Here is a 26,387-nt window from a genome sequence, read left to right as displayed (position 1 = left end):
CTTCTTGAGCCCTTATGACACACTAGGCTCATTGTTAGGCTATGCAATCACACATTAGGGAGTGGGTACTAGTGGCTTGGTTTCCCACCCCTCCTTTTGTGGTGGTGGAGGGGTCATCTTCCTAAGGCTTGAATGCTCCGCCAAACATCCTCCCGCTAGATTAGAGCCAGGGGAAGGCATGGACTTGGTTGTCCGTTCAGCCCCGTCTCTTCCAGCCGCCCTTAGGTTACATCCGGTGTGTTGAGCGCATGAGAGAACAAATGAATGAATGATGCAGCCGAACAAACTCAGGCGGCCACATTCCTTCGGTCTCTAGGAGATCCAGAGGCCAAATCCACGGCAAAATCTAACGGGTGTGAGCTCAAAGTGCGGCCTCGGAGCCGCAGAGGACTCACCCAGGAGCGGGGCTGGGTGGGACTCCAGACCCAGTGAATCCCAGCAACCTGACATTTCAAACTGGTACCCCCGGCTGAGTCGGACACACACCCAGGTGTGAGCACCTGAGTGTCTGCAGGGTCTCAGAGGAGAGAAATCTCCTCCTGGAGGAGCAATCAAGGCCGGCCTCCCGGAGGCGGCCTCTGCGGACCACAAGAGGGGTGGGTTGCGTTGGAATTGGCAGAGGGCTCCGAGAGGCCAGGGGCGTGCTCACTTCGGTAGCCCCGGAGCCCGGCAAATGGGCAAGGCAGGGGCAACACGGACTCGCCCCATAAACAAGCCACAGGCCTGGAAGCCGCAGGAGTCTTTCCGCGTACCTCCCTCCTCCAGGCCCGCGGCGTCGCACGCGCATGCGCGCCCTGGCCAGTCTGCAGTGGGCCTCCCAGGGCACATGACCGCCACCCTCCCGGCCAGCGCGCAGGCGCGGGGAGAGCGCAGGCGTGTGACGTCACTGAGCGCCGGACTCCGCCCCTGGAGGCGTCGCGCACTGGCGGCGTCGTCATGGAGCTGAGTGCGGGTGAGAGGTCGCCGGGGATGGAGGGAGGTCGCCGGAGAGACTGGGGTGGCGCCGGGGAGCCCTGGAGAAGGACGGGGGCTACAGCAGGGCCGCCGGGGGCGGGCGGGCGGCGCGGAGGGGTCTGGGTGGGGTTCGGAGTGGAACTGGCGGCGGACTTGGACCCAGTTGCTCGACCGTGTCGGTGGGTTAAAAATAGTGGGTGAAGAGGAGGGAAGGCCACCTCTGGGCACGTGGTGGCGTCCGTGAGCCCCCGTGCCAATCGTCATAACTACCCCGGGGGATCTGTACTCCTGCATCATCCCCATCTGACAGCAGGGGAAACTGAGGCTCCCGGCTGCTGGCCGAGGCAGGACTGGAAACCAGTTTAACGGGGTCTTCGCTACTGTGCTCTTAAATGCTTCCCGGGCCTCGGCTGTACCGGGGCCTGTCCCAGGCGCTGGGAAGCTCGCCCCGAGCCCCGGGGCTCTAGGTCACCCTCTAGTGGAGAAGAGCTTTGGTGACTGATTGCCTGGCAAGGAGAATCCTGCTAGGGCCCTTGATGCGCCAGGCTCTGTTAAAGCCAAGTTCCAGAGCCAGGAGGAAGTCCACTCCTGCCCTTCCCACATGTGTGGCATGTAACAAGCCCATGATACCGTGGGATGATAACACAGACCCGCGGAGCGCCAGCACTGGGCTCAGAGCTAGAGGTAGAAGGATGAATGGGACCCGAGCTGACCCGACAGGCCCAGAGCCGGTGGAGGGGAGTAAAGAGGCCGTTACAGAACAGGGTTCAGGCATTTCACACATTAATATACGTCGCCTTTTGTTATCCTCATCATTCCCCATGTTTTCCTAACTTTCCAAGGGCAGGGACCTGCCGTTTTTTTCGCCCTCTCCCCTTCCAATTAGCCCGTTGCTTTCTAAATGGGAGTCGCTTAAATGTTTGTGATTAATGGACTCTCCAGAGCAACGGCCACCATTTCTACATTTCTTGTGTCCCACACAGTATCCTGCACAGTGTTGGGGATGTTGTACGACCTATGGGTTGTTAGTGAAAGTGATAAGTGTAAAAACCTTAAATAGTTGTGCCAGTGTAATTGTTTCTGTTTGAAAAAAATCAAACAGATAGGGAGGGTGCCCTGGGTTCCTAAAGAAGGGGCATCTGTCTGCGACTAAGCACTCAGATAATGTTTCCCCGGGGAGGGAGAGAAGGGCTGGACCAGGAAGGAGAGGAGAGGAGGTCCAAAGGGGGCTCTCCTAAGGGAGAGAGAGAGGTGGGCAGGTGTGTGGGGCAGGAACCAATAGTGGTTGAGCCACTTTTTGCATTCGAGGTGAGGGTGATGGGAGATAAGGCTGAAGTGGCCAGCAGGGCTTTCCAGCTCATTGTGTACCCTGTGACAGAGGGATCCACAGGGCACTGGAGCAGAATGGAGGGGAGACTTCCTGGAGGTGGTGCCCAAGCTGGGCCTTGAGGAGTGAGGGTTTGCTGGAGGGACAGAGAGCCAAGCCGACTTTCCAGTAGAGAACAGCAAGCGGAGAGCTCCCAGCAGGAAAGAATAAGCCAAGTGCTGGAAACTGCCTGTGTGGCCCTACCCACGCTGACACAGTGTAATCTCAGCCTGCATCGTTGGAGACGGGCATTCCCTGAGCACGGCCCCATCTGCAGTTTTGATTTCTGGAGTGGTTCAGAAGCACAGCTAGGGTCAAGAGGCACCAGTCGTGCTGCAGTGGCCTCCAGGAGGCCCTGAGCCTGACTGTGAGGGGCCTTGTCTGCACACTGCCGAGGGCATTAGGTCTAGCTGGGGGCCTCAGCAGCAGAAACTTTTAGCTGTGGCCCTTACACCTTAAAACTATGCATAGAGGTTTAACAAATTGATATCAATGGGCGGGGGCGGGGCGGTAGACTATGCATCAGTGACAAAAGGGGCTGCCTGAGCACAATTTGACCTGTCCTTTAGGGGAGCACTGTGCATCTGCAGAGGGCAGAGGGTGCTTCGTACTGAATGGACTCCTCTGCAAAATAGTAACTAAAAGCAACAGCCAAGTGCAGAGCAGTGGGTAGCTGCGTGTATAGTGCCCGACCTTAGGGAGAGAGCAGGCGGGTGAGAACCCCGTCTCCTGGGTGAAGCCCGAGCTCCCTGGGGAGGAATTCACAGCACTAACGGGCGCACGGATTGCCTGGGGGGAAGGGACCTGGGACCTGGCAGACAGCAAGCAGAGAGGGTTTTCATTGTAGATCTGTTTGTTTGTTTTAAAAATCCATTTACAAAGAATTAAGCTTTTAGAATGTAATTTATTTACATGATTCAAAGCCACACAATTCAGAAATGTTCACGGTGAGGAGCCGCCTCCCAGCCCCTGCCACCTCCCATCCCCGCGACTCCGGTTCTCTCTGGCCGTGGGGCTGCGCCCTTGTGTCACTTTTGAGCAGCCTCCACTCATTTAACGGAGACTGAGGACCTGAGGGGTTAAAGCTGCCCCTCCCTGCTCGGTGATGAGAGGTCCCCCAGCCACACACCCGGTGGGGAGAACCTCATGTTCGCGATCGGTGTGTTCAGTTATGGCGAGCACCGTCTGAGTTCTCTGAACAGAAGAGGTCGACCTGCAGCTCCCAGCCTCAGAGATGCACACGCTCTCAGCACAGTGTGTGTGTCGCCTGCGGAGGCTCCCGGATAGCGTAGGGTACATAGCCCTCTTCAGCCTGAGTTACGTTTGGGCACTGAATCTCCTGCCAGGTTGGGAGGAAAAGTATTCCAGCGAATGAGATTACCACATGAAATTCCCTGCTTCGTAATTCACAATGCTGGCCGTATAGGAAGTTGTTATGAAAATAAATCAAGTAGTTGATATGAGAGTGATTTGAAACAAACTTCTGTACAAGTACAAGGATAGCCTTTTGGACCAACTAAAAGACTCAGTGAACATTTTTAAATGTTTCTATGTGAATGTGCTGGTTTTGTGTTTTTTCTAGTTAAATGGAAAATGCTTTTTATATTTCTCTACTCCAAGAGGAGTACATAATTACTGCAGATTTTATTAGGACTGCCCTCGTCAAATAATACTAAAGTATATTTGTCACCTAAAACTGCGTTTCCAAAGTTGAGTATAGAATAGAAGATTCCCACCCTAATGAAGGAGATCATGGGTGGCAATCCGAAATAATGACCGGCCTGCAAATCACTTAGGGCTCGGACAGGCTTGCTGGATTGACAGCAGACGTCAGCTAATTGTAGCTGTCCCCAGACTAAATAGACTGAGTGTGAGAGGACAGAACTCGAGTCTCCGAGGGAGGGCTCTAGGCGTGCTTGCGTATGTGGTTTGGGTTGCATTTTGTTCTCATATTGCTACAGGCCAGTAGAACTAGGTTAAACACTTGGACTCTGTTGAATTTACTCTGTTTTTGGACTTGAGCAGTTTGTCGTGAGTGTAAGAGTACTCACTAGCCCCGATTTTCCCACGCAGACACGAGAAGTCCTAGATTCTGGTCTGGCGTGGCAGGGCTGAGGGGGCAGCAGGAGCAGGCCCGTGATAGGCCCCGGGACTGCCTGTGCTATGGGAGTCCTTTCTGCTGTATTAATCAGGCGCACCGTTTCTTGCAATAGGTGTTTCCAAACAGGACATTCGTGAGCAGATTTGGGACTACATGGAATCACAAAATCTAGCTGACTTTCCCCGGCCTGTTCATCACAGGATTCCCAACTTCAAGGTACTGAAGCGTTCCTGGAGCGTTGGAAAGGAAGCCGGGACATTCCTAAATGAGCGACATTAGTAATACAGTTCCGTCCTGCTTCATGGTGCATTTGAATTCGGTGGATGGGGAGTGGTGGCGTGAAATCCAAACCAGCTGGCCGGGGCGTTTTTGTGCTTCCAGACGTCCCTCGTGTTACTCGATCGTCACTCGCAGAGTCTCTTACTTTTCTGTGCAGGGTGGGTTCTGTCTTGCCACGAAGTGGTGCAAAGCCCACTGGTCGCCAGTCAATGCAGAGTGAGATATTTATCCTGGCTGGAAGCATGTCATTGTGCCTTTTCACAAAATTGGCTCCCTAAAAGCGGTGAGGAGTGATGCGGGCCCAGAGGGAGGCCCCGCTGCCGGCGCCTTTGGGCAGAGAGGCAGGCCTCGCTAGGCCCTGCCAGCTCCGGGCCTCAGTTTCCCTACTGTTCAGAACAGAAGACAATCAAAGATGTCTGTCTGTGATGCTATTCATAGAAAAAAGTTTGCTCAAAATTGGCAACACAAGACAACTCATGGTCTTCGACATGCACGCTTTCCACGAGAAAAAGAAAGTGCTTGTTGACAATACACCGACGGCCCCGTCAGGCTTGAGGACGTTTGCCATCACCCTCTCCACTTGGGCTGGGCTCTCCCCGCGCCTGGCTTCTCAGAAGCAAACCCCAGCCGGTCTCTGGTCCTCAGCTGAGCTGGTCCAGGGGCCATCCTGTCCCTTTGAAACACCTGTTTTTGTATGGTTTTTGTTGCTACTTTGTTTTGTTTCTGTGCTTGTTACCTCAGGGAGAGAAATGTACATGAAGTACAGGGAAAACAGGAAAGATGCACAGAATTAGTAAAAAAATCTTTAAAAAGGCGTCAACTAGGAGAAGGACGGGGGTTCTGGGTTAGTGGGAATAAGCTATTTCTTGATTTAGGCGGTGGTTACGCAAGTGTGTTCATTTTGTGAAAATTCATCAAACCGTACACCCATGATTTGTACACTTTTTGTGAAGTGTGTTTTATTTCAGTAAAAAATAAACTGGGGCTCGGCTAGCTTTCTCAGCCCCTTTCTCCCCTGCCTGCTTTCTTAGACGTTTCTGGGTGGCTCTTCAGTCTCGTCTCAGTAGCGCGCCCTGCCTGGCTGGGTGGGATACAGGACCAAACTGCTCAGGCTGCACTTGGCCCACCATCATGTTGTCTCCTCAGTAACTTGCAATTGCCTTTAAAAACAGGGTGCTCCTCGTGCTGCCGAGCATTTCCCACGCTTGCAGGCGTTCAAAATGGCCAGAACCATTAAAGTCAATCCTGATGCTCCCCAGAAAAATGCTCGCTTCCTCGTCCTCGACGTAAGTGCCACTCTTTCTCTTTGCCTAACCAGGGCTCTTATCTGGCTTGCCAAAACATCAAAGACCTAGAAGTTTTTGCCAGAATGCAGGAAGTTAAAGTGGACCCTGATAAACCGCTGGAAGGTGTTCGGCTGCTGGCACTGCAGGTAATCTTCCTTCCCCGGGCTGGAGCCCGGGCTCCTGCCGGACCGCGTCCTCCAGGTGGCTGGCAGTGCGTGCGGTCCTGCATTTAGAAGGCTGGGGCTTCCAGGAACAGTGCTGCGGTCTTTCGGTTGTTAGCAGTCAGTCAGTCAGAAGTCCTGACTATTTCTAGATTCAAAGACAAATGACATTCAAAGTGATGACACCGAGGCGTTCTCACCTCTGATGCGCTTCATCGGAAGAGAAAGGTTGCAATGTTTATTTCCTTCTGCTGCCTTTGTAATATAATTCTTTGAAACTTGATGATCCATGGTTTGATAAATGAGTCCCCAAAATATATAAATTAAAACAGTGTTTCTTATATATGTAGGCCCCTTTTCAAGAAAAAAAGAATTCCCCTAGGGTTGCTTTAAATTAATTTGTTACAATTTAATTTAATAATTATAAACGTAAAACTGGGTATAAATTTTAATGCTCGTAGCTCTTTTGCACCTATACAATCAAAATAAGCATATAAATTAAATATAAACAAAACGATGAAAGCAATAACATCCAAATAACAGCACTGATTTAATCTGAGGGCTGGTGTTCTTTTGCTGAAACAAATCACTGCTGATACTGGGGACCTGCTGCTGAATGTAGCCATGCAGGATCTTTGCAGTTCTGCCTGTGCTGCCACAGCTTGCGTGGTGACCCGGTTCTCGCAGACTCCTGAGGAGCTGTGGTCACGCGGCGCCTTTCGTCCTGCTTGGCGAAGTAAATAAGTCAGAAAAGAACTGAACAGGGAATGAGGGGCGCTGGGGTCGTGTTCTGGGTCTTTGAACTGTCTTCTGTAGGAGATCGTTTGCTAATAGTGGTTCAGCCCCAAGAGAGGCCTCCTGTTTAGGCTCTTCTGGAAGCATTCTTTCTTGCCACCTTCATTTTCCCAGTCAGGAAATCACTTTGATGAACTAGAGAAGGCCCCGCAGTGAGCAAGTGAGCAGTTACTGTGTGTGAGGCACTGTTCCAGCGAAACACTTCCCTGTGTTACTCCATTTAACTCTACCAACAACCCCTAAGAGTGATCTCCATGCCCTTATGACTTTGAAGAAACCAGACACGGAGAGGGCAAGTGTCTGGGCCAAGCCACACGTCAGGAATGGTGGAGCCGAGATTCTGACCCACCACGTGACTCCAGAACCTGCTCCCCTCATGTGTGAGGGTCAGGGCGTTCTTACCTCGCAGCCCCTCAGAGCGCAAACTCAAAGGCCTCAAATGTGCTAGAGATTAGGTCAAGGCAGCCTGTCAGGGGAGTGCGGCCAGGTGGCAGGATGCAGTAGCCGAGACCTCACCGTTGCCTCATTTATTCCGGGAAGTCAGCAGCTGAGCTGTGCAGGATCTGCGTGTCCCAGGTCTGCGCCGGGCACGGGGATGTGCTGGTGGAAACGCAGAGACGTGTGCTCCCTGCACTTTAGGGCCACGGGCTTCTCAGTGCTTTCCGGAAACTAGTGGGTCAAGAATCACCTGGGAAGCAGGTGAACCTGCAGCTGCCTCAGCTCTACCTGACTGCAGGCAGGGACGGGGATGCACATGGCACAGCCCACACCTGGGGACACCGTGGCCTGTGCTCGGGGTTGCACAACTTCCCAGACTCAACCCCAGACCTTGCATTGGTTGCTAGAGTCCATTTTTAATAAACACTCGATGGTCCTTTGGGAAGCACTGTCCTGGGCAGGGTAGCATCTGCCAACCCTGGCTGCATGTTGGGCCCCCCGCCACGGAGCTTGGACACCTCTCTGCTGCGAAGGTCAGGTTCTGAATCAGAGGCTCTGAGGGTCTGGACCTCAGTAGGTCTTAAAGCTCCCCAGGTGATTCCAATGAATGACTAGGGCTGAGAGCCCCTGAGCCGGAGGTGAGCGGCTGCCAGCAAAGAGGGAGTAATGGGAATAATCCCCTGTCCGCCAGAGTCTGGAGGCTGCAGGTGGAATGAGCCCAAGCTCTTTAGTACCCAAAGGAAATAGCACACAGTCGTGGCTCGTGTCACATACTCTTCCTTGTGGTTGCAAACCTTTAAGGAAGCCAGACTGTGATTGTATAGGCCTTTTGTTATCTCAGGCTGTCATCTCCTGCACAAAAACTAAAACAGACTATTTTTCACATGAAATATTTTATAAATTTTATGATTGCCTCACGGCCTACCCCTGTATAATCTACAGAGACACCCTTGGGCAGTGGTTCTCAGCCTTTCCTGTGCGGCAGAATCACTCTGTGGGCTTATTAAAGCGCAGTGCTGGGCCCCAGCCCCAGAGCCTCGGATGATTTCTAACCAGGGCCCAGGGGCTGCTGATGCTGCTGCCCGGGGCACCCACTGTGAGAGTCCCCGCTCTGGGACTCACAGTGAGGCACCTGAGAGATAAAAAGAAGAAAAGAGCTGTTGACGCAGGTCGGTGTTAAATATTGATTGCAATGAGTACAATCGAGTTTGAATGGCAAACTAGATAGAAATGATGGAATAACATTTTAAATGTAGCTGTGCCGTGTCGGTTTCAAATTAAAACATCGAAACTGTGTAGGGCTTAATGCTGAGAACAGGCGCCCCAGGAAAGTTATGGTTGGAATCTCTATGAGAACAGATCTTTCTTTGGATTTGCATTATCATTTTGTACCTATAACGATTTTGAACAGCAAGTAAATTAGAATTAGCAACTTTAACGAACGCCCTGCCTCTTCATCCTAAGGCAGGGTAGAATTGTGGCTCTAAGTATACTTGACCCCCACATATTGTTTAATTGGATTTGCAAACAGGTCATTTCCTTGGCACACACCAGAAAATGCAGATAACAGTAACTTGTTTCCATTCCTGAAACGTTAAAAACATAGACACGAAAGTACTGCTTCATTTTGTAATTTATTGATTGTCTTTCTTTTAAAAGAGCAGAAAAACATTGTTGGTTCCAACACCACGACTGAGAACGGGATTGTTTAATAAGATCACACCACCCCCTGGGGCAACTAAAGACATCTTGAGAAAATGTGCCACCTCTCAGGTAAGTGCGAGAAGCAGCAGCACCCACGAGGAAGGAACTGTTCCCATCTGAGACTTCTGGTGAGTTAGAATCACGTAAAATCCCCCACAAGGTTGGAATCTATGTTAATAAAGCCAAATGAAAAGAGACGGTAAACTATTCAGCAATCCCGACGTTAAAGGAGTAAAAACAATGTGAGTACATGTATTCTGTTTGTGTAACTCAGTGTGACTTTCTATTTTGCACCAAGTTGGAAAATCTAAAATTTCCTCTTGGAAAAAAAGAAAAACAAGTCGTCTGGTGCTGTGGAGCCCTCTAGCGGTAACCTGCGACATCGCCCTGGCGCCCTATGGCCTTTTCTTGAATGCCACCAGAGCAGTTGGGGACACAGTAAAATTTCTAAGATGTGTTCCACTGGAAATTGCCTCACCAGTTCTAAAGTGATAATGGCTTTAGCAATTTAGTAATGTGACTTTATTGAGTGCCTCACGATGTCGTAAAACCAAAATGTGTAAACATTACACGGAGGTGCATTATAATGGACTCTCCTTGTACTTTACAGATAAAGAAGTAGAATTTGATGACTTTTTTCAGAGTCCTAATCTACTGGGAATAAAAAATAGGGCATCGACATATTCTCTTTTTTTTAAAGTGATTTTCTACTTAAGTTTGATGAATAAAAGTTGAATATTTTATTACTTATTGATAACCTGTCTTATTCCAAAAATAGAATTTGAAGTGGCTTACAAAATGCGTATAATAAAGTAAAATAATAAAATATAGGAAAAAGAGCAAAGGGAAAATAAAGGTAGAAAACTAGGAGACAAGCGTGATTCTGGTCAGTGTTCAGAAATGTAAAGTGTGTGCCCCTCTGCAGTCGGCGGACGTGGGCCCCAGATTGGAGCCCACATCTCCTAGTGCCAGCAGGAGTGTGAGCAGTGATAAAGCGTAGGTCTCAGACAGTCAGAGCAGGCCTTTTCCTGGGATTGTGGTCCAGGTCAGATACACCCATGGTGCTCGTGTGGTGGCCTGTGTCACCCTTACCAGCGTCTCTGCACCCCCTGCCCCGCCCGAAAGGTGGCTGCTGCACTGCTGGTTGCCAGGAGTGCCCTGTGAAGCTGTGGCACGGGCTGGTCCCTCCTGGGTGCTCCTCACAGTGTGGCCAGGCCCAGGGTGATGCCAGACCAGCTCTCACAACTGAGCTTGTGGTGGGACTGAACGGCAGCTTTTGGCGTTTTATAACATGAGATCCTCATCAAAATCAGAGATCCAGAGACGTGAACCTCAAAGGGATTTTCGTTCTCGAGGACTTTCGAGCCAAGGACTGTTGGGGGTCCCCTTACTAATCACACCTACTGCTCCTCTAAGTGACTTGTCACACACTTGTAGACAGGGCCCCGTACCACAGCCGGTGACCTGCTACTGCCAGGTCCTGGTCCCTACAGTGCCCTGATCTGCTTTCCTAGATTTACCGGTACCCTCCTTATCTGAGAATCAGACCCCGTCAGCGCCCGAGTCTTTAAATACAGGCGTCCAGTAGTTAGTGTAAGTAGGTGCGCTTTTGGTGCATTTTGGTTGAATAAGCAATATTTCAGAAGGGATATGCTGTACGTGAAAATAATGGCCTCCAGGATTTCATACGCAATGCAGGTGTCACACCCAGTTACTGACCGTGTCTGACATGCCAGATGCGTTACCTCTGCTCTCTCGTTTCGTTCCCACAGCAGTCCTGAGGAAACTGAGGTCAGAGGGCTAGGAGGGACCTGGACCCAGTTCCGTGGGACTCCCGAGCCTGTGTTCTCACCACTATTTGACTGCCCATGAGAAAAAAATAATTCCCTAAATTTTAGGAAATTAATATCCTGTTCAGCAGTGCTGTCGGGTCCTCCTGGCCTCTTTCCTGGGGAAGCAGTTGGGGAATTATTCTCCCACGGGCTCTGAGCCCTGGGCTCCCTGCGGTGCCTCTCCACAGCACCTCGTGTTTGCTGTAAGGCCTGCTAGTCCTTGCTCCATGCAGGAGCTGCTGCAGACCCCGAGTGCTCCTCCCCGAGCGTGAGGAGGGGGTCGCCGCTTGCTGCCGGCAGGCTCTCAGGCCGCCGTCTGTGTTGACAGGGCGTGAGGAGCTTCAGCACTCCCGTGGGCTTGGACGCCAGGGTCCAGGTGGACTTGGTTGTGGTGGGGTCCGTGGCTGTTTCTGAGAAAGGTAAGATTCAACATGGGAATCCTCGGGTGTGATCGCTTTCCCTGCAGCTTGCTGTCCCCCACCCTTCTTGTCTTTTGGGCGTGGACGGTAAGTCATCTCGCTTTCTGGACACGTGCCTGGCCCCCGCCGCTGCCCCTCTCATTCACTTGGGAGAATGGACCCAGGCCTTCCCATTCCCGGCCCTGTGAGCACCGCTCCCGTGTTTGCGCTGTCCTTCACAGGACAGATAAAGGGAAGTAAGCGCTCTTCAGCTGGTGAGAGCTTTTCCCTCTGGTCTTACGTTAACTGGAGCTGAGTGCACTGCGGTATGTCCGTAAATAGTGGGTTTTGGAGCGCTCCAGTTACACGGAGAGACCTTGGTTCTAAGCTTTGTCTTTGTGATGAAGCAGCAGCCTCCTGGACAGCACGGTGCCCCGGGCCTGCCTGAAGGCCTGGCGCTCTGCTGAGCCGCCCTCGGGACCGGGCCCCTGTGGCCCTCGTCCCCGTCCGCACTGCTCTGCCCCAGCCCCGGCTGGGTGCTCTTTGAGAACAGTCTGCGTATGCTGCAGCGGGAGCAGCGGGCTCCGGTGGGATCAGCCCATCTCAGACCTGCGCTTGGACCCTGTCCTTTGGGCCCCCTGGGGAAGCGTCCTCGCCTCCCGTCCTTCCCAGAGAAAAAGGCGAGAACTGTCCGAAGACGCTCGTCCCCAAAACTCTCTGTGAAAATTAGTCGGCCACAGCCCAGTTCTGCCTTCAAGAGAGGTTCCCGGGAAATAGTTGGAGAGAGATGCTCTAAGTCGTTCGATCCAAACCCTGAGCGCCGTGTTTTTAAATGCTGGCCTTTAGTATCTTCACCTTCAATTTACTCTTTTCCCCACCCTCGCTCTGGCTCGTGTGTGAGATGTTATAGTTCTTAATCTTTTCTTTCCGTGTACTCTCAGTTACACATGCTTTATGTGTGTCATCAGGGCTGGGTACACATGGGCACACTTTTCCTGTGTGCCAGGCGGACACTGCGTGTCTCTGCCTTGGGCCCACAGTGAGTGGAGGAGCCGACAGGATAGCTGAACTATGAGTCGACATGCTTGGCGCTAGAAACAGAAGTCAGAATGTACTTTAGCGGGCTCGGAGGAGCGACCCGCAAGCCTGGAGCATCATCTCAGAGGTGACCTCAGGGCTCCGTCTCGTGCTGGGTGTTTTCAGGGCAGGTGGCGCAGGAGAGTGAGAAGGAGCAGTGTGGTCATGTAGCTTGACCCTTTGGTGGCTGGGGCTGCCTTTCCAGAGGCCTTGAGGCCCAGTGAAGGGGTTTGGGCTATTCTCTTTGGGCTATGGAAATTAGCAAAGATTTCTTCTTTTGAAAGATCATCAGGAGTTTTCTGTTTTAGCTCAGGATGTTTGTAGAAGAAAACAATGTTTTGTAAGTGTCATCCTCCAGATAACCCCCTGGTTAAAGCAACAAAATCACTGTGCACATGTTTATAAAATTTGAATAGCATGGAAGCATCACCCGGCACCTGCCCTCTTCCTGTCCCCACGCCCCCATTGGCAGTTCCTTGTGCCCCTGCATGTGACGCCAGCGCCGCGTGAGGTCCGGGTGTCCTGTGCGTTCCTTGCATAGGCTGTGTGTCCATCCTGTTTCCGCTCTGCAGGAGGGGCAGCAGCACTCGGCACTCTGTGCCATGCGGAGGATGGGTCTCCGCCGTCTTTGCCCGTCATGCGGACGGGTGGGCGTCCTCCTGTTGAATAGCCCTGACTAACAGACACTTATGTTATCTCCAGGGTTTGCTTTTGACTTTGCCCTTACAGATAATGCTAGAGTGAGGTAGAATCTTGTCATATGGTCTAGATGTGCTTTGAGGACTGTCCATGGGGTAATTCCTAGGAGAGGAGATGCCAACCAAAGGGTGGGTTATAAATCCTGATGGATGTTGCCAAATTACCCACCAGAAAGGTTGTCTGCCTCACATCCCCAACACCTAGTGCCTTGCCTCTCTCCCCGCTCCCTTATTAATAACTAGAATTATCCAGCTTTAATTTTTACCCCTGAGATAGTGGACAATGGTGTTTCACTTGCTTTCTGTTCATCTGCCTGACTCTTTCTGGGGACTGTTCATATCATTTGCTGTTTTTCTGTTGAATTGCCTTTCTCTTGTTTCTTTGCATGCACAGCTTTTATTTGTAAAAGCAGCATGATCAGATCAGAATCTTAGAAAGACGCATGAGCGATGATGTTTATAATCTTGGTGACGACACTGGTGTGATGTTAGGTAGAAGTCACAATTTCTGAAACGCCATGGGCCTCCTAAGGAGGGGAACATGTGGACTCCTTTGGGAGGTAGAAGGCATTTTAACGTGTCCTGTCTTGCTGCGTTCTTTCCTCCTGCTTAGCTTCTCCTCGAGCTTCAGGTGATCCTTTTCTACTGCCACCGTTTACGAATGTGCGAAATGGGGCTAGCGCTCCTTAACCCGCCCTTTCCTCAGGAACTTTAGGGTTGAATGGGGTAACTGTTGAATGCTTTTTACAAGACAAGGCTGTGCTGTCTTCAGTCACGTCGGTATCCCTGATTTTTGAGTTTTTATATTCTCTCCAAGGGAAACGCATGAAAAAGATTTTCCCATTAATAGGAATTTGTTCTTAGTCTTTTTAAAAACTACTCTCTCATTACTTTGAAATGTGAGTCCTGCCAACATAAAACTCAGGTGAATGCAAGCTGGGTCTCCTTTGTAGGGAAAGGTTTCCCTGTTTCAGAGGTTTGAAGTTCACTTTACTGAGTGGTAGCCACTGTACATAATCAGTAGTGTTATTCCTCTCTAACTCCTGTAAGTCCGTTTTTGGTGGGCTGCCTGTGGGGTTATTATGGAAGTTTCCACGGAAGAGCCAGGGATGTTGGGTCCAAGTTTCTCCTTCCATTGTGATGTGGTTAAAAATTTACTCCTGAATAATTTTCAGCCAGACTCCACAGAGATGGTGATTTTCTGTGTTGTCTCTTAGGCTGGAGAATTGGGAAGGGAGAAGGTTATGCTGATCTAGAATATGCCATGATGGTGTCCATGGGAGCAGTTAGCCCGGAGACGCCAGTGGTCACCATCGTCCACGACTGCCAGGTGCTTCCTGGGAAGGGGCCACTCAGATCCACCGCCATGCTCCTCTTGGGGGGTGGTATGGGATGGGGTGGGAGGGACTGGTCTCTGCCTTGGCTCTGCCGTGTCGTGAGTGGTGTCGACTGGCCGGAGCTGGATCTGGTTGCTGACAGAGCAGGCAGGCCTCATCCGGAGTGGGTTTGGGAACGTCGTACTGACGCACCGCATGGAACTGAGTAGTGCAATGGACATGATGGACATTACGAGCCGGTTCCCTGACAGCCCCTCTACCGTCTTCTGTTTGCCCAGGTCGTTGACATACCTGAAGCGCTCCTTGAGGATCACGACCTCACAGTGGACTATATTCTCACTCCAACGAGGGTCATTGCCACGGGGTGTGAGCGCCCGAAGCCAGCAGGAATCATCTGGTCAAAGGTGGGTCACTGCGTGGCCTCGAGGGAGGCCGCAGGGTCCCGTAGCCAGCTCTGGCCCATAGCCTAGAGGCGTCTCCTGTTTTACTGTGTTCTCTGTCTGGCACAGCGGCTGTCCCCAGACCTGGCATGGCTCTACGTTGGAGTCACCCGTGAGCTTTTGAACAGTTCAGCTCCTGAATCAGTCTCCAGGGATGGGCCCAAAAATCTACTTTTCGAACCGCAGGTTCTGACAAGCACTAGGTTTAAGGTCTACTGCTACAAGACACGTCGCTGTAGATGGCAGCAGTGAGCACATCCACTGGGAGGGGTAATGCCCTGGATCTGTTTGCCTCCTGCTTTTCATTTCTGAGTTGTCTTCCTACGTCCTATCACAGTAACGTCCTGTCTCAACGGTTTTCCCTTTCGCAAACCCAGATTTTCTTCCTGCAGTCTGGATCTGCAGGCAGAACTAAATCAAGTGGGAGGCAGTACCCAAAGCCCTCCTCAGCTGCTGCCTTCCTGACTTTTATCTCCAGAATAGGCAGGGGCACATACTACAGGTTAGTCTGCAATAGGAGTTGGACCCAGCAGCCAGCCTTAGGCCGGCATGTCAGAGGGTTGTGACGCCGTCTGCTGGCAAGCAGCCAGAATTACTGAGCAAGCGGGTGAAGCTGTGCTTCCCTTGGAATGAGACTCGGCTAAAGAAGCGTGTTTGTCCATCTTCCCGTTCCTCAAACCTGAATCCCCCAGAGTTGGAAGGCAGCCTGCCTTTGGGGACAGGCAGTCAGCAACATCCACCTCCAAGGGTGAACGCTGAGCCGAAACGTCCTGCACGCACACAGGCGCCACAGCCAGGCGGGGTTTGGGCCGTCGGGGGTCTGCACCCCTTCCAGGTTAGCCCCTGATAAAAGCAGAGAGGAGGAGCTTGCGAGACTCAGAAGTGAGTGCCCCCTGAGCACCAGGGAGAAGGTGGTGGCACCCTTGGTGAATATTAAAACATCCCTTGGTGTCTTTCATAAGAACCTGGGTTCACCTTGCAATTCAGATCCACCGCTTCCCTGTAAGGGGAGGCTGACGCGCGGGTCATAGGGGCAAGGTGGCGTTTGCCCAGAGCTGGGAACACGGGCCTGGGGAGGTTGCACACGGGGCTGGCCACTGCGAAGCTGCAGGTCCCCGGGGGGCCTGTGCTTCGTAGATGAGGGCAGATGCAGCGCACGTCAGGAGGGGTCTGGGTGGCCTCTGCAGGGAGAGAGAGATGGTGCCTTGGGGAATAGCCATGGTTACATTCTGCAGATCTTAACAAGAAAAATATAAAAATAGCAACAAATTAGGGCATCGGTCGGGTTAGACAAATATAATCGCTCTTACATAAAAAACAAACTCAGCCAAAGCTTCTGAAGACGTGGTCAGCCACACTGATGTGTGTGGGGCCTCGGGGCCCTTGCTGCTTGTTGGGACCTCAACTTCGTCCCCTCTTCCCGGAAGATGCTAACTGTTCATGAGGCCTGGGCAAGAATCTCACACTTTTAAAAGGCCGTTTCTCGTATTTGGGTCCTGTGTTCTCGGTTCTACCACCCAGTGGTCGTCCCTTTGCGTGCATCGTACGGAGGCAGTGGCTTTCCCTGGCCCCTGGGGTTTCCGTTCTGGCCTTGCTGCAGTGCAGCCAGAGTGCATTTTCGTCGACGTGGGGCAAGTCCCTGTGTTCCACTGAAGATTCGGGGAGGGGCGGGGGGAGTTTGATGCTGGGTTATGATACTATTTCAGATCGGCTATTTGGCAAACATTGGTATATCTTTCCACAGTATTCTACCCACAGACTCCTTATCATGTAGGTATTAAAATCCAAGGATTTGTCTCTTGTCTATTTTATTGGAATGTCTGGAATTGTGTTTTTCTTCTAAACACTGTAGACCACTCAAATGAAGGTTGTGAAATAAGCACAAAATGTGATGCATTTTTTTACTCCTTCTTCATACACAAAGATAGTGCAGCATTTGAATCCCTGGCCTTCGTTCCAGCTTTTCAAGCAGCGAAGGTCCTGCCCCAGCCTGGAGACCAGCCTGGTGTGGACTGTTGCCCGACTGTAGTCGCTTCCAGCAGTGGATCTCTTCGACCGGCCTTCTGAGGTCACGCGGCTTTGCTCCGCCTGTGCCTCGTGAACTTGAATACGGGAGGCCAGACGGTCTGGTGCTTGAGAGCGTGAGCTTAGAAGGTGACATTGCCCCACTTAGTCGCTGTACCTGTAACCTCGGGCGCTCCCTCTCCAAGGCCCCCATTTGTTTGTCTGTGAAACGAGGATGCTGTCAGTCCTGTCCTCGCAGGGTTGGTGGGAGGCCGCGTGTGTAAAGTGCCTCGCCCAGCGCCTGGTGAGCCTTGGCTGTCGTCATGGTCACGAACGTGAGATGGTGGTTAGTCACTGTGAGAGATCTGCCTGGAGCCTGTTGCCCAGTGTCCATCTTGGTGCTGGCGGCAGAGTCCTCACGATAGTCCTTTGGGTGGTTCACTGAGCCGAGACTGGGTCTCACCCATGTCTCTCTGTGGCTGTGTGTTGTCACGTGGGGCCTCGCCGTGCGCTTTACTGCCTCTCAGTGAAGGAGGAGGACAGAGACGCAGGAAGGAGGGAGGGAGGCCCACACACGTTCTGCTTTCCCCTCCTCCTCCTGGAAGGTACGTCTGCTCTGCATGTGGGGTCCCTCTGTCCCTCAGGGTGGTCTCCTCGCCAGGTGACCTATAGAACTCAGGAGACTTGTCCGAGCTACAAGGTGCCACGACCACTCCCCTCATCCACAGGCCACCTCCCCTGAGAGCCCAGCACTCCCTGGGCCCAAGCCCCAAGTCCCCCCGGGGAGGGCAGCGCATTCCCCGTGGTCTCTGCTGGGCAGAGGACGGTGCAGGACACCTGAAGGCTGGGGTGGGGCATCGTCCTGAACCGCGGGCGCTTCTTCCAGCTCAGGTGACCGTTTGCTGTCCCTACCTGGGGACAGCCGTGTGCGAGATGATCTGTGATGGGCCGAGACCATTGGCCCAGATGCCTGGGCTCTGGCAGAAGTAAACTGCAGGTGGCCGAGGTCCCTGACCAGCCAGCCTCCGGCAGCCCCACCCTCAGCCCGTCGGCTCCGGGGCTGCAAGTCGTGCGGTGAATCGCAGCCAAGCAGTGAAACGTCCTGCTCAGGAGCATAGCCGCCTGCTAGACCCAGGCGCGCGTCGAGACAGCTGCGGCAGGATGGAGCCCACCATGGGACGAGGCCAGGCCTGTCCCGTGTCCCCCGGCTCCCCTCGCACAGCCCCGAGGGGCTGGACCTCTGGACAGCCGAGATCCATGCGTTTTTTATTATTTCCTGTGAGCTCGATTGAGGCAGAGGGAGGGTAAAGGACCGACTTTAGGAATACCCTGGAGACGTGGGCAGACCGCGGGGTGTGGCTGCAGGTCCGGAGAAACAGCTGTCCTGGAGGGGCCCAGGGCACCCACAAGACTGTGCCCACCCCCTGGCACAGCCACAGGTCGAGCGACTGCACCCCGTGCTCCCCTCAGTAACTGCCGTAAAGGTATCGTCCTGCTTCCCGGGGATGGCAGCGTGACACCATGGACCAAAATCTGGGTGTCTCACTTTCTCAGCTCAGCTCATTTTCTCCTTAATTAAGGAAATGGGATTCTGCCAGGGTTGTTCTCGTGTTTAGACTCAAAGAAACAGGTCATTTTGTAGCTTCCACAGCATGGCCTCTTTACCCTGCACAGCCTGTCTGGGAGGGTGTTCTCCGATGGTCACAACGTGCTGCATTGATCGCCTTCTTGAGAATGACAGACTCCTCAAGAAAAAGGGTTTGGGGAAAGGAGCTCGTCTGAGGGGCCGCAGCCCTGGGAACTGAAGCTCAGCTTCAGATCCCACATAAACGCGCATTCTCTGGAAGCAACAGCTGAATGAACTGACACCTACCTGCAATGGGGCCAGCGGGGTAGGAGGGCTGCCAGATGCTTTCATCTTAAAACAATTACTGTATTTGACCCAATAGCTCACCTTCTGGGAATCTGTCCTAGGGAAATATTTATAAATTCAGGTGAAGGTTGATTTGTATGTATTCAGGTCTAAGGCAGTGCCTCAAAATAGGGGGAAAGGTTAGTCACTTAAACACCAACCCAACAGTTCAAGTGCACACAGTGATATTTGATGGCCTGAGAAGATGCTCCTGGGGTAATACGTATCAAGTGGAAAAAGCAGAATATAAATTTATATGTTTGATATGTAATTTTGTGTTCTCATTATGTTAAAATGTGCGTAGAAAATAGATGGAAAGAAATATACCAGAATATTAGCTAGTTATCTCTGCGAGGTAGGGTTTCAGATTTCTTTTCTCCTTTTCCCCCCAACATTTCCCACAGCAAGCACATGCTACTTTCCCAATCAAACTCATCAGTGGAGAAGACAGCAGATTTGGTAACCATCTTCCAAGCTGGACTTTCATCCTAGCTGTGTTTGAATCTGGTTTCACAGCATTAAGCTGTATAGTCTCTGTTCCCAGTGCACTCAGAGGTGGTAAAGATGAGAGTTCAAGGTCCACCGGTTCTTAGAATTCGTGTGCTTGTGTATGTGAGCTTGTGTCCACTGCTCTGTCCAACATGTTTGTGCAAAGCTTATGCCTGCTCTTCCCCAAGGGGCTGATGTTCTGGGATATGGAACACCATGGACACCAGAAAATAACAATGTTTTTCACTATTTTTTTTCCTGAGGAAGATTCACCCTGAGCTAACATCTGTGCCAGTCTTCCTCTGTTTTGTATGTGGGATACCTCCACAGCATGGCCGACGAGTGGTGTGTGTCCGTGCCTGGGATCTGAACCCACAAACCTGGGACGCTGAAGTAGAGTGCACAAATGTAACCACTATGCCATGGGGCCGGCCCCTGCTAAGTAATTTGTACTGACTTCCATGCCGCTCCAAGTAGCCTGTCTCTTCCTGACACTGGGGCACCGTCCAATTCAGTGATGGTGTGGTCATTGCCCCTGCCTGTCCTTCAAGGGGCAAACCTATGGAGACTTCTGTTAAGTGGCACCTTTGATCAGCTGTATGCAACAAGGTGTCTTCAGTGAGCTGCATTATGATTGAGACACTGTGGTTAGGAAGGGAATAGCTGCCTCCGGGCGTGGGTGCCCTGCAGGTGCTGGGCTCTGCCCCTAAGCATGCCTCATCCTGGAGTCATTTCACCTTGGTCATCTGGAGGTACCCAAACGCATTTCCGTCAGTGAATAAGCTTTAATCTCACGCAAGAGAACTGACAATCGGTGCCTAAGTTCTACTTCACAGAAAACCCCAGTGTTTCTGTTTATCTTTGCCAGCAGCTGCTCAAACACATTGTAGCATTTTAGACCCAGAGGCACTTTAAAGATCATCTGTGCCAGTCTCCTTACCTTCTGGTCGAGGACAGTGAGAGGCAGGAAGAAGAGTGACTTGCCCACGATTGTAAAACCAGTGTGTAGCGGAGGTATGGTTACAGCTCGCGTCTCTTCCTCTTGCGTTGGCAGCAGACACCTTGAGAGTCTGAGTTCTCATCTGTATTAGACTTATCGCATGCTTCTAGGGGACAAGTCTGTAAATTTCATCTTGAAAGAGAATACGTATTTATAAATGACACCTGTACGCCTCCGTGAAGAGTGGTTGTAGCATATGAAAGAAAATCAAATTTGCTTTATATGATTTTTTAAATGGAATGATTAGTTACAGAAGGGCAGAAATATTTTTTTCTGTTTGATTAACAAGCAAAATCTTCCATTTCGCATGGCAAATTGACAAAACGTAACAAATCTTGCTAATTGTCAACCAGGAGAAACCGAGCACTGCCCCCGTGGCCCTGTCCCCAGCAAGAGCCCCCCATCCTGTGGGCTCACAGAGGCCTTTCTGTCTGTGGGGACAGCAACCAACCAAGGCTGGCCCGCAGAGTCCAGAAATGGCAAACAACCGGGCAAGTGGCAAAAGCCAGCTCCTGCTCAGGGAGATTTTTCCATTGGACTTGTGGGGGAGTGTGGAAGGGGGGCTGACCTCGCTCCCGAAACGACCGTTTCCATTTCTGCAGACCCGTCTGCCTCGGCCGGGTGTGCCGCGGCCGTTCCATAAGTTCGTACTGTGGTACACGTTTTCACGATCCTCTGGCTCATTGGTTGGCGCGTGCACCGGCTCGGGATGAAGCGGCTCCCCGTGCTGTGCGCCGGAGCGTGTGTTTCTGCGTCACACGACGTGTTTCAGAATGGATTTCTGCTGCCTGGGTATGGAGCCTTGTTTCCTGACACTTCCTTCTGCCCCAGGGAGCCCTGTGGTTCCGCCGGCAGAAACACCCGGGAGTCACGGCCCTGCAGGGTGGCCCCTGGCCCAGAGCTCGAGCGGGCGCTGTGCCTCCCGGGAGGCACGCCTCGGGGCTCCCACAGCCGCGCTCGGAGTGGAGTAACGTGTAGTTCTTTCACTTTACTCACACTTTGTCTCTGACTGTAATCGCAGCTTGAATTTTCTCATCCTTTCTGAATACTAGGTGTAGTAACTGAAGAAATCCTGAAGAATCTAATGATGCCCAGTTCGATCTGTTTTTAACTATTCTGACAGATAAGGAGGTAGACCAGGGGCTCGGGAAGGAGCTGTTGGCTGGACTTGGATCACCTTTGGGTTCTTTGGGACCCAGAGCTCCAGGATGCTGGTCTGTGGGTACAGTCACCTGCGGATGAATCGATTGAAAAACGTTGCAGAGGGTGAAAGGGAAAACTTCTTTTTGATTATACAAGAGCAGTCACATCTTGTGACTGTCTCCATGGCATAGACGTGATGGTTCTTTGTTTTTTCTTTGCGTCTGAACAATGGGAAACATTAGAAGGAGCGGGCCTGGCTTTGCGTCCTTCTCTGGCAGCTGAGTCTGTCCCGCCCGAAGACCAGAGTGGACGGGTGCCGCCGCGGAGGCTCCTGCTGCGTGCGGCAGTGCGGGGAGCGAGGGCAGCGACGGTGGGGGGCCCTGACCCACAGAGGAGGCTTTGCTGAGGTGGGGAGCATCCTCTCCTCCGCACCAGGAGAGAGCCACGTCCTAAATCAATGCGCACTAGCAGCCTTGAGGCTTGCGAGAAGGCAAAGCACTGTTCTGTGTTTGTGTTTCTCTAAATCTTACCTGACTCATTGCGTCTTAGCGGGGGCTCGTGTGGCTCCTGTGGTTTGGAGGCCCATGAACAGACCTTGGGAAGTTGTACACATAATTGTGGGGAGCCCCTCTTGAGAAGGAACCCCAGCTTCTCTCCGAGGTCCCTGATTCCTGCCGAGGATAAGAACCATCGCTCCAAGTTACATTTGATCCTGAAAATAACGAGACCATTGATACTAGTGAACTGTTTAATTTTGTAGAAAAATTGTCCCTGTCTACCTTGTGTGCTGATCCGTATTCTGACAGACCCACGTCTGTGGGAAGCCCCGAGTTGGGACCATTGCTTGCCTCTTGGTAACTATGATCATTTACAAGCTTTGAGCCCAAAAGAAACACAGAAAGCATCTCTATAGAAAGAATTTTCAGAAAGTACAAACCAGTGTCTTTCTCTTCCTCTTCTGCCGTGTGATTCCTCCAACAACGTGAGACCAACCCTGCCCTCGGCTCAGTTATCCAGATGCCGCCTGAGCCTGTGGGCAGCCCCCAGCACACCGCCCCCGGGATGGAGGCTGCAGTCTCATTCCGGGCTGGATGGAGCCGATGCCAGCTGTTCACCCTGGCCGAGCCTCCCGTACCGGGCTTCTCGTGCCGCCCGGTTGTGGCAGGTTTCGGGGAATGCTTGGATCAGACCTGCGGATAGAAGTCCCCTTCCTTGGAACTTAACCTTTTGCGCAGTAGTCATTATGTTGTAGCTTGATGGCCCGTTGCTAGACATCTTTGCAAAGGTGGCGTTCTAGTTCAGGTTCCCTTGCTTGCGCTTTCTCAGCAAACCTTGGCAGCTCCAGTTGCTGAGATGCGCTCCTTCAGTGGAGGGGTGGAGACGAGGGGGAGGTGAGCCCTGTGAATCTGTTAAAGACTGCACCCCACCCAAAGGGATAGGGAGGGGGCAGGCGTGAGGCGGGGACCCCCAGTATCCTGTGGGTCACCAGGTCCATCACAGCCCTCATTCTAGTGACAAGCTGGGGGGTCAAAGCTCCTGGTTAGGACAGTGGGGGTCCCACTTCCCAGAGGGCCAGGCTGGGCCATTCATCGTCTACTCCTCTGGTGCAGTGTGGCAGGTGGAGGCTGCTCACGAGAGCACCTGGCAGAGGCCCCCTGTGACTTCACTTCCCCCTCCTGTGTGATCATGTCGTGGTCCCCTGTGGACACCCTGAGAATAGCCAGGCTGTTTTACTCTTTCAGATCAGCTGTGAGATGATGGAGAAAATCCCAGTACTGAGGAGCCTTCGCAGCCGAGAGAAGCAGGCTGGGAAGGATGTCAGCCTGCAGGATGAGCCACGGGACCTGGACGCCAGCCGCCTGCAGACGGCGCCACTGCGTGCACTCAGGGGACCCCAGGCCCTACCCCTAGCCACGCAGCGGGAAGACGTGCCTGCTGACACTGTTTACGTTGGGAACCTCCCCCGGGATGCCCAAGTGAGCGAGCTGAAGACGGCCCTCAGAGCCCGTGGCGCGGCCCCCCTGCGGCTCAGCTGGCAGGGGCCACAGCGCAGGGCCTTCCTCCACTACCCGGACGCCGCCTCAGCCCAGCAGGCCGTCTCCTGCCTGCAGGACTTACGCCTGGGTGCCAACAGCCTGAGGGTGGCACTGGCCAGGCAGCAGAGGCCCAGTGACTTGGTGGACACCCGCCCTGGAGAACCGCACCCTAACCGTCGCCCGGCCGTCGCTGACCTATGACAATGCCCTGCTCCAGTCCCCGTGGAGCTTCAGCGGCCCACGGAGCAGGACACGCAGAGCTGTGGCTGCATGAGCCTTTCCTAGGGAGTCACAGCCTTCGTTACTGCCTGGCAGTCTCCTGATGGGTAGGGAGTGAGCAGTGACACCCTTCCCACGTGCGGGAGGCTGGGAACCCAGTGTGTGCAGGCTCTAGTTTATCTCGGTCCTTTGGCCAGCCGGGTGGTATAGACCTGTGGCTCTCTCCGTAGAGACAGCAGTTCGGAGGGTTCAGGGGGTTGAGTGAGCAATAAACAAGTGGGAGTAAGTGGTGACAGCCATTTGGGAGAGTGCGTGCTCTGGATTTGAGGGGAGTGGGAATTAAGAGGAACAGAGGATCCTGCCAGGAGAGGCCCTGGCAGGGACCAAGTGCAGGAGCACAGAGGGCCAAAACCAGAAAATGCCCTCGTGTGCTTGGCTCCTTGGCTGCCACTGCTGGAGGGGGCTGTGTGCAAACTGCAGAAGCCAGGTAGTCAGTCCCCTGGGTACAAACTGCTTGTCACCACTCAGTCCTAGTGTCAGAGATGAGAGTCGGTCCCGCATGGAGCCTGGGTCGAACAGGTCCCACCTCCGTCCCCACCTTACCTTTCCAGCCAGCCCACCCTCTGGGTGAGCCCCCGCCGCTCTCAGCCAGCTGTCCTCATGCAGCAGGAAGCTCTGCCCCTGGGAGACACTGGCTTCCGAAGACGCATTGTCCCGGCCTACGTAGTAGACAGAGTCTTACACACACACTCATGCGTGCCCAGTGCCTGATGTGTTCTGGGTTTTTCCTCCAGTCCTCGGTTCCTAAAAAACACGCTGGATTTTGGCTGAACTGTGCTTTCTAAACAGAAGCACTTTTGCAGTTGATCCTGGGCAAAAAGTCAAAATAAGCATTTAAGTGGAGATTTTATTTTTTTCACATGTATATACATTGGAAACTTTAACTTTTTCGCCAAGGGTCTTACTGAGCATGTTTTAAGTGCATTATTTGCCTCAAGAGGGCAGGCCTTGCACGGGCTTTCAAGAAAACGTTGTCAAGGCCATCAGTCTCCCTTTGAGACGGTGTTTTCTCATTGGTTTCACAGTGAAAATACTGTGGAGACTTCAGACAGAAAATCTGTCCTAAGATTTGCTCATTAAACGCACTCCTTTTCTAAGTTGCTGTGAATTAAACGAGCCTGGGGCCTCTCGGCTCCCTCTTTCTCGGCCTGAACCGTCCGTGCCCGTCCGCACAGCTGGTCCTCGTGGTGTTTTTGTCCCTTGGCGTTCAGCTCGGGTGTCAGAGGCCCACTCACCCCCCCCACCCAGAGCAGCGAGCTGACCATCATAACCCCTCACTCTGGTTTCTGTCTTCTTTTTTCCAAAACCTGTCCCATACTTGACGTGTTCTGGTTTAGTTTTTGTTGACTTTTCTAGCGTTGATTTGCCACCATTAGAGGGAAAAACTGGATCCTGATCCCACCACAGGGAGCCCTGCATGCGGCCTTGCCTGCCGCCACCTGCCTGAGACCGCGGAGTCCTGCACTCAGTGATGACCCCTCCCGGTTAAGCCAGGTCTCCTGGGTTCCCTGTCGCCTGCAGCCAGAATAGTCCAGATACATTGATATACAGATAATACGGATCAGTTTATCATTTTGGTATTGTGGAAAATAGATTAGTATAAGGAAAACTAAAGAGTGAGCGCCTGAGCGGAGACCCCGGATGGACCAGCCGCAGCCTTTCCTGCTCCTTCCTGCCTCGGGCAGTCCTGGGAGGGGTGGTGCATCCCAGGGCTGCCTGCCAGATTACAAGGCAGTGCTCAGTGGCCCCGCTTTTTGTTCCCACACCTCTTGAGTATTGTCAGCATCGTCGTCGTAAAATTCATGATGAGGGAAAGTCACGGGCAATGGCCACCTGACGAGGTGCTGAGCATCTGCGGGCCCTCCACGGGGAGCTGTCTGATGCCTGGGCCCGTCCTCTACTTGCCTGCGTGGTGGGTGGCTTTGCCAGCGGGCGGGGAGGAGACTCCTGCCGAATGTGCAGCTGCCCAGTTCCCAGCAGCTCACCCCTCGCTCTACACAGTGAGCGCTGCACCCCGGGAGCCCGGAGCCCTGTCCCACTGCGTCTCTGCCCCCAGTTCCAGTGCTGTGGGCAAGGCACGTAGCCTGTCTGGGTTTTAGCTTCCTCACCTTTAGCACAGAAGGGTTGAACTTGATTTCTAAGGCCCAGCCAGTTCTAACAGCCTGTGTGTCTCTTTTGAGGCCCACTGCACACCATCACTTAGACTGTTTTCTGTTTATAAAATAAACACCCATTCTGGAAATTTTGGCATGTCAGAAGTATAGATCACCCCACCACTTAAGCAGCCTTGACATCGCCCCTTACTTATTTCCAGTCTTTCTTCTGTGTGGTTTTAAACAACGTGTGCTTCAGAATCACACAGATTTTGGCTGGGAGCATCAGTTTTGCCACCATTTGGTATGGGAGGTCCTTAATCGCTGAACTTCCATGTGCTCGTCTGTAGATGGGCATAGCAACAGTACCCCCTGGAGATTTGTGGGGGTTAGATGACATAGCGCCTTGAAAGTTCATGGATTGCACGTGGCAAGTGCTCTGACCGTGGGCTCACTGTCGAGGGCACTGGGGCCCGGCTGCTCATACACCCCACTGATCGCCTCTCAGATGGAGCAGGGCAGCTCCAAGGGGGGCAGACCTTGGGACTGCCCCAGAGTGCCCATC

At 52.7% G+C, this 26,387-nt stretch overlaps 1 protein-coding gene across 10 annotated transcripts; it reads left to right on the top strand.

Moving 5' to 3' along the window:
* The first annotated feature begins 86 nt into the window (after positions 1–86).
* On the top strand, positions 87–24,826 carry MTHFSD (methenyltetrahydrofolate synthetase domain containing). Of its 10 annotated transcripts, none has more exons than XM_070612441.1 (8): positions 87–952; positions 4,534–4,637; positions 6,019–6,132; positions 9,040–9,153; positions 11,245–11,335; positions 14,307–14,419; positions 14,705–14,830; positions 23,157–24,826. In XM_070612441.1, exons 1-8 carry the CDS (start codon positions 937–939, stop codon positions 23,649–23,651), a joined length of 1,173 nt encoding a protein of 390 aa, XP_070468542.1. In that variant the 5' UTR covers positions 87–936; the 3' UTR covers positions 23,652–24,826. The 10 variants fall into 10 exon arrangements, with proteins under 10 accessions (XP_070468542.1, XP_070468547.1, XP_070468543.1 ...); XM_070612442.1 differs by lacking the exon at positions 6,019–6,132 and adding an exon at positions 5,873–5,986 and having other exon boundaries at positions 815–952; XM_070612445.1 differs by having other exon boundaries at positions 896–952; positions 5,873–6,132.
* The last annotated feature ends 1,561 nt before the right edge of the window (positions 24,827–26,387 follow it).

Source organism: Equus przewalskii, chromosome 3 (genome assembly GCF_037783145.1).
Source record: "Equus przewalskii isolate Varuska chromosome 3, EquPr2, whole genome shotgun sequence".
Lineage (NCBI taxonomy): Eukaryota > Metazoa > Chordata > Mammalia > Perissodactyla > Equidae > Equus > Equus przewalskii.
This window is presented reverse-complemented; position numbering and strand designations above follow the sequence as displayed.